General features: G+C 43.5%; 1 protein-coding gene across 1 annotated transcript in view; it reads left to right on the top strand.

Moving 5' to 3' along the window:
• Positions 1–608: 608 nt before the first annotated feature.
• The window catches only part of LOC133282939 (zinc finger SWIM domain-containing protein 6), an 85,362-nt gene continuing 72,269 nt past the window's right edge, over positions 609–13,701 (top strand). Inside the window, exon 1 of the mRNA XM_061479311.1 lies at positions 609–981. Within this exon, the coding sequence (XP_061335295.1) occupies positions 648–981 (334 nt within the window). The 5' untranslated portion in view covers positions 609–647. The remainder of the gene's footprint in view (positions 982–13,701) is intronic.

Here is a 13,701-nt window from a genome sequence, read left to right as displayed (position 1 = left end):
ACACAAGTGATGCCCAATACAATTGCTCACCCCCTGCTGACTGATACCCAGCCTGACCTGAGCAGCGATTGGTCCCTTCTAGGTAACTCCTCCCAGTTTCTATACTGGGCATAATGTGGTGTGGTATGGAATACCCCTTTGGCTAGTTTGGGTCTGGTGTCCTGTCTTTGTTTCCTCCCAGCTTCTTGTGCCTCTCTTTACTGGCAGAGCATGAGAGACTGAAATATCCTTGATTGGGGTAAGCATTTCTTAGCAACAACTAAAACATTGGTGTGTTATCAGCACTGTTCTCAGACTAAAGCCAAAACACAGCACTGCACCAGCTATTAGGAAGGAGAAAAATGCCTGTTACAGCTGAACCCAGGACATCTTACTATCAAACTTTTTATGAATGTTGTGATGGAATGGCAGAGGGCTTGTAAACTAGCTGCTTTTGATTTTATTGGAGATGAAAAGGGAAAGAAAGGGTTCATTATATTTGTAATTAAAGCAAGTTCTTTAAGATGTATTATTTCTCAGAAATAGATGATGATTTTTACTTGATTAATGAAAGGTTATTGATAATGAGTTATGGTATTTTACTTAACAATGCAAGCTTGCTCTTTTTTTTTTTTCCCTTCACAGGTTTCTACTTGAGTGGCACAGTGATGGAGCCTGCAGTGCAGTCAGAGCCAGAAACTGTTTGCAGTGTAGCCATCAGCTTTGATCGTTGCAAGATTACCTCAGTGACCTGTAGCTGTGGAAACAAAGACATATTTTACTGTGCCCACGTTGTGGCACTCTCTTTATATCGGATCCGCAAGCCAGATCAGGTCAAACTGCATCTTCCCATTTCAGAGACACTCTTTCAAATGAACAGAGACCAACTGCAAAAGTTTGTTCAGTATTTGATCACAGCGCATCACACAGAAGTTTTGCCTACTGCTCAAAAATTAGCAGATGAAATTCTTTCTCAGAATTCAGAAATCAATCAAGTCCATGGTAAGTTTGATACTTGTTCTTTCTTTCTTTTTCATTCCTTCTTTGGTTTTGAGAGCTTTTTTTTTTTTGTGTCATTCAGGAGTGTGACCTCCTGAGGTCCCTTCCAATCCGAATTATTATGTGATTTTTTTTTTTTTATGGTGTTTACTGAAGAGGATTCTGTTATTGAATCTTTTCTTTAAGAGGTCTTAAAGGTCTTTTCCAACCTAGTTGATTCTATGATTCTTGATTCTGTGATTCTATGTTTAGGAAGTAATACTGTTTGGAAAAGAGAAAAGACGTGTTTGTTAGATACAACATAGGTGGAACAAAAGAAGGGAATATTTCTGATAATGAGCCTCATCTGCAGCTTAGCCACTCTCCTTAGAGTCTGGTGACACTAGCAGGCCCAGGCAGGTGGTGCTACAAGAAGGTGAATATCAGGAGCAGTGCTCTTTGCCTTTGAGGGCTATGGGAATGTGGCCAGAGGCACAGCAATTGCTCTAGTCGTTGTGGAACGTAATAAGGTGTTTTGCAGGGCTGCCTGGTGGCAGTGAAAAGGAAAGCTAAAGTAGATTCAGGATATTAAGCAATAGAGGAAGATGCTCAGATGTTGTAAGCTGAAGGCATGTATTGCATGAGAGTTGGTAATAGCCTGAATGTAAGGAATTAAGGGGAAGGAAGAATTGCTATGAGTATGCAAGTGGTGCAGAGAAGACTGAAACAGTTAAGGGTGATTAGAAAAGGGGAAGGTAAGGGTGGGAAAGGAAGAACATATGATGGCTATAATGGCTATATTGGCTATGCTATGGCTAATGTAAGAGGAGAAATGACAGAAAGGGTGTTGCAGAGAGTGCTTAAACTCCATCAATATTGATGGAGTTGATCTTTGTCAGCTCTTTCCTTATTGTCAAAATATCTCTTTACTCATTAGTATTTAAAGTATTTTTAGTGAGAGGTTTAATGCTTAGCACAGCCCAAATAGTTTTTTTGTTTCCTATTCTTTTTACTAAGTTGTTGATCAATTATAAAATTTCACAATGAGTTTGAGTATGGTAGTTTAAAAAATATCCACAGAACTAAAATGTTTCTTTTACATATTGCTGTTTTCCTAGTAAATCAGAATGCAGTATGTCTTTATTTCTTTATTGACTTTTGATATTTCTTAATCAAATACTGAAAACTGAAGTAGAAAATCCAGGCAGCACAAGAAAATAAGCTGCTGTTACCAAAGAAAGCTGAATTACAGAAGAGGATCTATAGTCTCCTGATTTTCTTCTCAGACTCCCATGTCTGATTATTTTTTTTTATTTTTTCTTTTAAAGATATGTTTACAATGTTAAAAAATCCAGGATTCTTTTTAAGGAAAAAGTTCGTTTCTCTGATTATATAGCAAGTGAGCATTCTTCTGGGATTCATACTGTAATTCTGTTATTTTAATCTTTAATCAAATTTCTTAAATTAGAAACAAAAAAGCCAACCAGAAGAAATCTACCCCTCATTCTAATAGCATAGGTGGCTTAACATAAGATCACCATTCACTCTGTCATATCTCCTGTGCTGCAGGTGTTCATTTTGTAATACAAAACTATCTTGTAGATCTCTCTTGTTTTGAAAAGTTTAACCTCACTAAACCAATGTTTGAAGAGGAATTATATTGAATACTGCTTGAAGGCACAGGTAACTAAGAGGAGAAACATGCTTATAAAAGTGGGAGGAGACCTGGCATAGAAACACCAGAAACAGCTTTGATTAAAGGAAAGTCCTGAATTTGGAGCTGGATGAGGAAATTCTCATCAGTGTTACCTAATTCCAGGTTTGTTTTATATAAAACTTCTACTTTTTCTTTTTTTTTCCCTCTTGTGATGGCTGTACTAGTTCTAGTTTTCATATATTTCTAGTGATAGGCAAAAGAAATCAGCTCTTGAACACTACTTATTGTTACATAAGAATGATATGGGGCTTTGAAGATCTCTGACTACAGCAGTGTTGTTGACTTGTTTATGAGCTGGCTAGGGAGATGGAGTAACTTTTCAGTGCTTTTCTTTCACAAAAGATGAATTGGATAATTTTTTATTTGCTCAAAATTCTGTGTTATGAAGCATTTGATGACTGGCTTTAGCCACCTTCCTTGTGAACGAGGTTACTGGGGGAACTAATGACATGACTTACCACTTATGACATGGTTTTTGAAATAACAAAGCCTTTTAAGTCCCTCAGTGGATACAAGTGATGCAGTATCCTTTCTTGCTTCATGACTGAGCCTCACTACAGGAAAAAAATAAGGAGATGATGTTAGAAGTGTAGGAATGTGTTGTCTATTTACTAACTTCTTCAGGAGAGCGAAGTGATTTATTGGAAATCCTCTCTCTTTGGCATGCTGATTTTCACTTGGTGTTGATTACATTACAAGAGGGTTTTGCATGTTTTTTAAGGCACAAAAGTACCTCTTACATTTGAGAAGATTTGTTGTGTTCTGATTTTCTCACATGACAGTGCTACAGTTGTACATGTTCCTGATGATTTCAAAACTGGAGGTCTAATCTGTGAGGTCTCATCTACTGAAGACAGTAGTGGTTATGCATACTAATACCCTGAAGTCTGTTCTGCGTAACTGTTAGCTTCACACTGGGTTTCAGTTCAGGGATGCTGACTCAGCTGGATGTAGATTTTTGTATCCTACTTACCTGAGCCCCCCCCCCCCCCCCCCCAATAACATTTGTACCATCATAGCAGTGGAAGCTGGTAAGTGTGTAAGGTTAGGAAGAGAACAGTCAGAATGACAGATTATCAGATGCATTTGTCTTTGGTTCTGTCTTGTCTTAGATAGGAAACTTTCACTTCATTAATTGCAAGATCAAAGTACATTCCTGAGAATTTGAGTGGAAATAGGAAAGTAACTGCAAGACTGGGGGGGAGGTCTATTTGCATATTAATCTTGTGTTAGCATTGATTTGCCATTATGTGCATATTGAAAAAGGGTCTGCCTTTTCCTGGTATAAGGACAGCCTAGCAAACCAATTTATTTTTTTCCTTTTAAGGTGTACTGTTTATTTCCTGAGTGTTTAGTGCTGCAGTAACTATCTCTTTGTAGAAAACTATATTGATGTCCACACTTTCTCCCATTGTCTGCTTAGATACAAAGCTACATACAAGTGAACTCAAATTTAACATGGAAGAACTGTGAGAAAGGGGTTTATGTACATTTGTCTTCTCGGAAGCAGAGGTGCCTGGATAGTTTCTCTATTTTTCCAGGCAGATCTGGATATATTATATTCAAACATTAATCTGTAAGGTATGTTATGAGTGCTGGTAGAAGCATTCAAGAAGAAAACATCTATTAAGATTTGCTTTAAAAGAAAGATTCAGAATATCTAGTGCTGTTCCTATATTGTAAGTTCCAAAGGGCTATTTGGAGATAGATACTGATAAATGTGTTAATCTGAACCTAGTGTATTTAGCTGAAATGATGGGGATTTTAGGGGTAAATTGTAGGGTAGGGCTTAACAACAGAATACAGTGTATTGCCAGTCTACTAGAAAAAGGAGCATTTAATGTTAAAGAAGATAAATTATATTTTTAAAAGTGATGGAATCTTACATATGGCCCTACTTAAACTAATAAGATGGACTGAGACTAGTTGCAAGAGAATAACATAAGAAATGGCATGTGGGTTTCCTTTCAAGAAGGATAAAAGTGTTCCAATGCTTAGTATGAGTTGTTTAGTGAAATGGATTTGATAAGGAAGTAACAACAAGGCTAGTCAAAACTAGAGAAAATTCAGAAACCAAATTAGAGGTAAATAATTAGTACAATGTAAAATAAAATGAAAGCTTAATAGCTGCAAAATAACATGAAAAAATATTTTATGAAATTCAGATTTTTAGGAAAGGTTTTTTCAGATACATTAAAACTTGTTATATAGATTTGGGTTGAGACATGAAATGTAAAAAATAAACTAAAATGAAAACACTGAATGCAAGTCTATACTGATAAGGAAATTCTTATATCTGTCACACACAAGTAGATTTTGAAACTTATTGCTATATAATGTTTGTGAGACCTGGATTTTAGCAGGAGAGGTTAGATATTGACAGCACATAAGTTTATGCATTTTGCCGTATGTGCAGATGGAAGAGAAAAAAATTTTTGGATGTTAAAAATTTGTTGGGGGTTTATTAACTTTCCTTAGCAACTTGGCATACTCTGTGGTTTAAACCCAGCCAGCAGGTAAGCACCACAGAGCCACTTGCCCAGTGGGATGGGGGAGAGAACAAGAAGAGTAAAACTGAGAAAACTCATGGGTTGAGATAAAGAAAATTTAATAGGAAAAGCAGAAGCTATGCACACAAAGAAAAATAAGGAATTCATTCACCACTTCCCATGGGCAAGCAGGTGTTCAGCCACCACCACCGGATGGCTGGAAACATATGCTGCGCTGTGACCCATGCCACTGCCCGGAACACTATCCTGGGCCTTGAGAAACAAGTCTGTGGCAACACAGCTCCCCAGAAACAATTGAGTCAGACAATGGGACTCGTTTCCGGAACAACCACATAGATACTTGGGTCAATGAGCATGGCACTGAGTGGGTATATCACATCCCTTACCATGCACCAGCCTCTGGGAAAATCAAACGCTACAATGGGCTGTTAAAAACTACACTGAGAGCAGTGGGTCATGGCTCTTTCAAACATAAGGATGAACATTTACCAAAAGCCACCTGGTTGGTCAACACCAGAGGATCTGCCAACAGGGCTGGCCCAGCCCAATCAGAACTTTTACATACTGTAGAGGGGGATAACGTTCCTGTGGTGCACATAAAGAATTTGCTGGGGAAGACAGTCTGGGTTATTCCTGCTTCAGGTAAAGCCAAACCCACTTGTGTAATTGCTTTTGCTCAAGGACCTTGCAGGAACATGGGGAAATCTGGTGTGCACCTCAAGGGGATTTAATTTTGGAGGAAAACAGAAATTAACTCAATTAAATGCTATTGACTGCTGTATATCACTTCTGTGGCAGCTGGATGCCTATCTCCTCTACACCTGACTTTGAAAAGAAAATATGTGCTTTCTTGGTCATCATCAGAGAAATAAAGTATCGGAGGGGGGATTATAAGGATGCTGGGGAGGGGGGACTGTAGTGATAGGACAAGGGGTAACAGGTTAAAACTTAAACAGGGGAAGTTTAGATTGGATATAAGGAAGAAATTCTTTACTGTTAGGGTGGTGAGGCGTTGGAATGGGTTGCCCAGGGAGGTTGTGAATGCTGCATCCCTGGCAGTGTTCAAGGCTAGGCTGGACAGAGCCTTGGATGACATGGTTTAGTGTGAGGTGTCCCTGCCCATGGCAGGGGGGTTGGAACTAGATGATCTTAAGGTCCTTTCCAACCCTAACTATTCTATGATTCTATGATAAAGTCCTGAAAAGGCAGCAGCAGCAGCAGAAGTCTCCCAGTACTGTCTTCAGGTCACCATGAACTAAACCTGACTCCTCCAACCCTCACCCCAGTGAAGAATGAACTTTGATGAAACAGACAAGCTGAGCGGTGACATCAACAGGCAACAATCCAACACTACACGCCATCTCTCCTGCCTTGAAGGACTGTTACGACAGAAGAACCCTGACATCATGGACTAAATGAACTCAATGAGCTTTATAGAGACGGTCTATGGATTAAGGAATGATACCTGTCTGTGTGCGTATATATTCAAAATCATATAATCATAGAATAGTTAGGGTTGGAAAAGACCTTAAGATCATCTAGTTCCAACCCTCCAGCCATGGACAGGGACACCTCCCACTCAACCATGCCACCCAAGCTTCTGTCCAACCTAGCCCTGAATACTACCAGGGATGGAGCATTCACAGCCTCCCTGGGCAACCCATTCCAGTGCCTCACCACCCTAACAGTAAAGAACTTCTTCCTTATATCCAATCTAAGCTTCCCCTGTTTAAGTTTTAACCTGTTACCCCTTCTCCTGTTACTACAGTCCCTAATGAATAGTCCATCCTCAGCATCCCTATAGGCCCCCTTCAGATACTGGAAGACTGCTATGAGGTCTCCACCCAGCCTTCTCTTCTCCAGGCTGACCAAGCCTAACTCTCTCAGCCTGCCTTAATACAGGAGGTGCTCCAGTCCCCTCATCACTCTTGTGGCCCTCCTCTGGACTTGTTCCAACAGTTCCATGTACTTTTTACGCTGAGGACACCAGAACTGCACACAATACTCCAAATGAGGTCTCATGAGAGCAGAATAAAAGGGCAGGATCACCTCCTTCGACCTGCTGGTCACACTCCTTTTGATGCAGCCCAGGATACAGTTGGCTTTCTGGGCTGTGAGTGCACACTGAAGCCGGCTCATGTTCATTTTCTCATCAACCAACACCCCCAAGTCTTTCTCCTCAGGGCTGCTCTCAATCCAGTCTCCACCCAGCCTGTAGTTGTGCTTGGGGTTGCCCTTACCCAGGTGTAGGACCTTGCACTTGTCATGGTTAAACTTCATAAGGTTGGCATCTGCCCACCTCTCAAGCATGTCAAGGTCCCTCTGGATGGCATTCCTTCCCTCCAGGGTATCAACCGAACCACACAGCTTGGTGTCATCAGCAAACTTGCTGAGGGCACACTCAATCCCACTGTCCATGTCACCAACAAAGATGTTGAACAAGGCTGGTTCCAACACCGATCCCTGAGGGACACCACTCGTTACTGGTCTCCAGCTGGACATTGAGCCATTGACCACAACTCTCTGTGTGGCCATCCAGCCAGTTGTTTATCCACCGAGTGGTCCATCTATCAAAAGTGATGTCTCTCCAATTTAGAGACAAGGATGTCATGCAGGACAGTGTTGAACGCTTTGCACAAGTCCAGGTAGATTACTTCAGCTGCTTTACTCCTGTTCATCAGTTCCATAGCCCCATCGCAGAAGGCTACCAAATTGGTCAGGCAGGATTTCCCCTTAGTGAAGCCATGCTGGCTGTCACCAAGCACCTTGTTGTTTTTCATGTGCCTTAGCATGCCATCCAGGAGAATCTGCTCCAAGATTTTGCCAGGCACAGAGGTGAGACTGACTGGTCTGTAATTGCCTGGGTCATCTATTTTCCCCTTCTTGAAAATGAGCGTTATATTTCCCTTTTTCTAAAGAGCCTGTAGGCTTCCATTCCAACACTCCAGTCATAGGAGCCATCCCACCATGTTTCTGTGATGCCTATTTTACCATGCCCCCGTAGGCGTGCACACATCTCTAATTCCTCTTGTTTGTTCCTCATGCTATGGGCATTTGTATAGATGCATCTGAGCTGAGCTCCAAATGAAGCCAGCTCATTGGCTGGAGTGGCTGAATTATCTCTACATTGCTCCAAGCATTTGTCATAGGTGCTGACACCAGACTGGGTGTGTTGGGATGGAATGATGCCCCCCTCCCCCAACACATATAGTTCAAAGCTTTCTTGACCAGCCCTGGCAAGCCTCTTACCAGAACTGCTCTTCCCCTTTGTTGTCAGACCAGCTCCACCAGCCCCCACTAGACCTGGACTCCCAAATTGAGTCCCATGTTCTAATTACCCAAACCCCTGACTATGGCACCACTGTTCTAACCATTTATTAATCTGGCAAATCCACCTAGCCTTTTTAAGATCCTCCCCTTTATCCTGGAGAATTGATGAAGAGACTATCTGAGCTCCATAGCCCCTAACCACCTCACCCAGGGCTCTGTAGTCCTCAGTGTTCTCCAGGCTACTGCTATCTATATCACTGGTCCCACATGGATGACTAGAAGTGGGTAATAGTGGGACTTACTAGACCAGGCAACCTCTCAGCAACATCCCTGATCCGAGCCCCTGGTAGGCAACACACCTCGCTTGAGAGTGGATCAGGCCGACAGATGGGTGCCTCTGTGCCTTTCAAAGTACAGTCCCCTACTACTATGACCCGCCACTTTTTCCTGGCAGCAGCAGTAGTGATCTTTACCAGTGCATCAGCATGTTGTTCATGGTGCAATGTGTGTTTCCTCGTTGCCCCCTGCAGAACTGCAAAGCTGTTCAGGGTAGAAACATCAGATTTAGGAGGAAGCCCCTTGCTTTTAATTGTCGTCTTCCTCCTTTTTTTTGTTGTTTTTTTCTTTTTTTTTTGTCACTATTTCCCAGCTTCCCGGGTTAACAGCCTCCCCCTTTCCTCCATGAGCTAGAGTGGATGCTTGAGTCCCCTGCACAGTTTGGGCCTGGAGCAAGCAGTCCTGCTTCCTCTCAGCTTCCCTGACATCTTTCAGCCTATTGATGGCTTCCCGTAGCTCAGCCACATGCTGCAGGAGGACCTCCACCAGGGAGCACCAAGTGCAGCCCTGCCTGTTGTTCACCCTCGCCTCAGGAGACCAGTGCAGGCACTCTCTACACTCTAAGCTCTGCGATGAAGCCTCCCCTCTCATCAGCTCTGAGTGTCTACGCTGGCCACCACCGGGGCAGACATAGCAGAGCTCCCAGACCGGGCCCTGGTCATAAGGCAAGTGCTCACTATCCCACTTGCCAGCCTGCGCAAACTGCAGCTACACACTCCTAGTCGCTTGCGCTCCCTAGGGCGGGATTTTAACCAGTCAGGGTTGGTGTTGTTCCTCCTGGCTCCGCCCCCTGTGAGTCCCTGCTTGTGTCAGCTGAGCTGCTGGCTCCTGGGCAAGTCCTGTCGAGGACTTGAGGCTCCCTCGGTGGCTCTTGCTGCTCTGAGTTGAGGCTCCTGGGCGCTGAGCTTCCCCCCGCTCAGGTGTTGAAGGTGTCCTCTCTCGAGCTACTCACCTTAGCAATTGACAGCAATTTGTATCTCAACACAAAAATGGGATGGCATATTGAAAGATGTGGGACCTGAACATGATGTAAATGGTATGGAATAACAGGTGGATACTGTTCTGGTTTCAGCCATAACAGTTATTTTTCTCCTTCCTAGTAGCTGGTACAGTCTATATTTTGGCTTTAGTCTGAGAACAGTGCTCATAACACACCAATGTTTTAGTTGTGCTTTATCTATTAAACTTAAGAGAAGGACACTCTTACAAAACCTACGACCTGTGGACTTTGCTGTCACCATCCTAGCTAGCTGGGCCGTGGCAGTTAAACCTCAGGTGTAAACGGTGGGGCCAGTTCTGCGCAAGCTGCACCTCACTTAAAAAATCCACTGCACAGGCTGGAAGGGCTTACTCTCACTTGTCTGTATGGACAGGTGAGGGTCGAAACGGTAGGTGAGAAGGCGCATGGGAAGCTTCAGATCCAACCTTGCATGCAGGCGGACCAGCGCATGGGTAGCTCGAGGTTACTCAGGAGATGACAGTCCTGGTTGGACACTCCCTGATTGCCTAAGCACCCTTTTCTAACCAGATTTGCATATCCCACATGCCCTTGGTCATCGTGCTTGTAGTAAGCATTGTTAAAGCCCTTCCCAAATCTTCACTCGCGAAGCCAACCATCAATCAATCAATCTATTAAACTATTCTTATCTGAACCCATGGGGTTTGCATTCTTTCGGTTCTCCTTCCCAACCCCCTTGGTGGGTGTGTGTGTGTGCGGTCGTAGTGGTGGTGTAAGCAAAGTTGCCAGCTGGGTTTAAACCTCGACAATAACTCACACTAGCTGTTATTAGTGATTATAGTCTGGTTGTGTATCACTTCAAGCTTGTTTTTGCAGACAGAACCTAGCACTGGCAATCTCTGAAGAAGCAGGAAAACACAGGTGTGCAGCTGTTTTATGACCTTCATACTTGGCTGCACTGGGGTGCCTGGCCAAAGCTGTCAGTGTGGACAACAGTGAGATCATGAGAATCTGCATGGCCCCACGAGTAAACTATTTGAGATCTGGCATAAAGGCGGTTGTTTTTCTAAGGGTATAAAAGCAGGACCCTCTTATAGCCATGAGAGAAGCCTCACCTATAGGTAGATGGATGGTATAGGAATTTTCCCAATTACCTGAGACTCCTGGCACTGGCTGCAACGTGGCTTCCCAGCTGGAAGTGTGGGCCTGGATGATGTTTTGGTGGTAACTGGTGATGTATTTCTTGTTAATCTCTGTTTTCTCTATGCAATAATGATTTGATGCAGTGCTTATTTTCCTCTGTATATTAGTTTTACATTGTCCTGGATTCAGATGTAACAGTTTTCTTCTTAGTAGCCAGTGCAGTGCTGTGTTTTCAACTTTAGTCTGAGAACAGTGCTGATAACACACCAATGTTTTTAGTTGTTGCTAAGTAATGTTTACTCCGACCAAGGACTTTCTGAGTCTCATGCTCTGCCAGGGAGGAGGGGAAGTCAGGAGGAAGCAGAGACAGTACACCTGACCCAAACTAGCCAAAGGGGTATTCCATGCCACAGCACATTATGCCCAGTATATAAACTGGGGGCAGTTACCCAGAAGGGGTAGATCACTGCTCGGGTCAGGCTGGGTATCAGTCGTTGGGTGGTTATCAGCTGTATTCTCTTCCTTTGTTATTTCCTTTATCATTATTATTATTGGTGGTTGCAGCAGTGGTTTGTGTTATACCTTAGTTACTGGACTGTTCTTATCTCAACCCGTGTGAGTTACATTCTTTCGATTCTCCTCCCCATCCCTCTGGGAGCAGGGGGAGGAAGTTGGGAGGGGTGGGCCAGTGGGCGAGCAGCTGCATGGTTCTGAGTTACCAGCTAGGCTTAAACCACGACAGCCACATTTTTTCCTAAGGTCTTTACACTGTTTTTAAATTACCCTGCTTTCCAATTATTCAACTACAGTGTCCATAAAAGCAAGATATTGTCAGGTTTCAATCAACCTGGTCATTTAGAAAAACATGTATTTTCTCATAAAATACAGAAAAGGAAAGCAATAAACATGACAGATGCACAATACAATTGCTCACCACCTGCCGAGCGATACCCAGCCCGACCTGAGCAGCGATCTGGGCCTTCCGGGTAACTCCCCTCAGTTTATATACTGGGCATGATGTGCTGTGGTATGGAATACCCCTTTGGCTAGTTTGGGTCAGGTGTCCTGTCTCTGCTTACTCCCAGCTTCCCCTCCTTACTGGCAGAGCATGAGACTCACAAAGTCCTTGGTCAGGGTAAACATTATTGGGCAACATCTAAAAACATTGGTGTTATCAGCGTTGTTCCCAGGGTGAAAGTCAAAAACACAGCAGTGCACCAGATACTAAGGAGAAAAATGACTGCTACTGCTGAACCCAGGACAGTGTTGGGGGGGAGAGGGGCACAAAATCACAAAATGGAATATAGAAACCTTTAGAATTAGTTTTAAGTAATGTTAAGTTTGAAGGCTTTGTAACAGTAGGAATGGAAAATTACTGAGGTGCATGATACATAGAGGAAAAAGAGTGCAGCTAGAGAACATACTGAGAATTCTCACAAGATAAATCGTTATAGTTGACATAGTTTTAAGTAAAACAGTCTAGAAGAACAGGACACAGGGATAAGGAGTATCTGGGAACGGCAGCTGTCCAGGATGGGCTACAGTTAAACTAACTGATAAATAGGAGGATAGGAGGATTATTATGTCTCTGGTGCTAATGAACCAATTAAACTGGTATGAGCATCTACTGCGCATGCTTCAAAGGCTGCCAGAAGTGATGAAGATTGTTGGAAGAAGTAAACGACCCTCAGAGACCACCACCACAAATCTGTACGCATGCGGGGAACTTTCTGGAAAATGATGTAATCCATACGTAGCCTCATGAATATGTATGTATGCCCAGGGACTATAAAAGGATGGCTTGTGTGGCAATTGGGCCACATGTTAGGAGGAGCTACCCCCATGTCTCCCGGCACCGCAATAAAGAATACCTGCTTGTCAGCTTGAAAACTTTGTTGGCGAGTTTGTTCCTGGAGTTTTCTCTGAATCAACTTGGCACCCCAGATGGGACCCGCTATGCTTGGCTGCAGGACCCGCTGAGGACAGGGCTCCCTAGGGCCCTCGGGAATTTGTAACGGAGGGACCCCTTGACTCATTCGGATCACTGTGGGAGCAGACAAGGACCATCTTCAGAAAAGGTATTCTTTTCTTTTGTATGGTCTGTAAGGTGCAGGGGGCATCTTGCATAAAGACTAAATTGGTAATTGGGCTGGTTTGGTAAGTGTATGTGAGGTTTGGAAGCCTTCCATAAATCGAGATAGGAAATCTCATAGGTAAAGGCGTATACCTGGCTGCTAGCGTCCGTTTGATATACACCCACAAGAAGCAGGGGGCTTCTTGTGGTTTGGCTCCTGCAAGACGCAGTGAGTGTCTTGTAGAAAACGTTTTGGATTTTACTGGCATACACCCACAAGAAGCAGGGGGCTTCCTGTGGTTTGGGTCCTGCAAGACACAGGGGGTATATTGTGGAAATGGTTTTGGATCTTGTTGGTATTTGATTTATTTTGTGGCTTGTTATAGTAAGGATTTTGGTCTTATGATTTTGGTATCAGTGACAGACTGTTATAACTAAGCAGGGGGCATCTTGTGGTTTGGGTCCTACAAGACACAGGGGGTGGTCCAGGGTTTTGGGTCCAGTGTGCTATCCACAGCCCATAAGGGATTTGATTCACTGATGCTGTCAGTGTGGGTCCCTGAATAGGTTAGTTGAATCACCCTCTTCTCCAGGCCCAGCTCTCCAGCCCAGGTTCTCCAGTCCCAGAATCACCCTTCTTCTCCAGGCTGAACAAGCCCAGCTCTCTCGGCCTGTCTTCTTAGGAGAGGTGCTCCAGCCATCTGATCATCTTTGTGGTCCTCCTCTGGACTTGCTC

This window comes from Pezoporus flaviventris, unplaced genomic scaffold (genome assembly GCF_033815535.1).
Source record: "Pezoporus flaviventris isolate CSIRO_AGI_PZ_B2104156 unplaced genomic scaffold, CSIRO_AGI_Pfla_v1 ptg000146l, whole genome shotgun sequence".
In the NCBI taxonomy this organism is placed as follows: domain Eukaryota; kingdom Metazoa; phylum Chordata; class Aves; order Psittaciformes; family Psittacidae; genus Pezoporus; species Pezoporus flaviventris.
The sequence above is the reverse complement of the archived record's forward strand: the minus strand, read 5'-3'. Positions and strand labels throughout refer to the sequence as shown.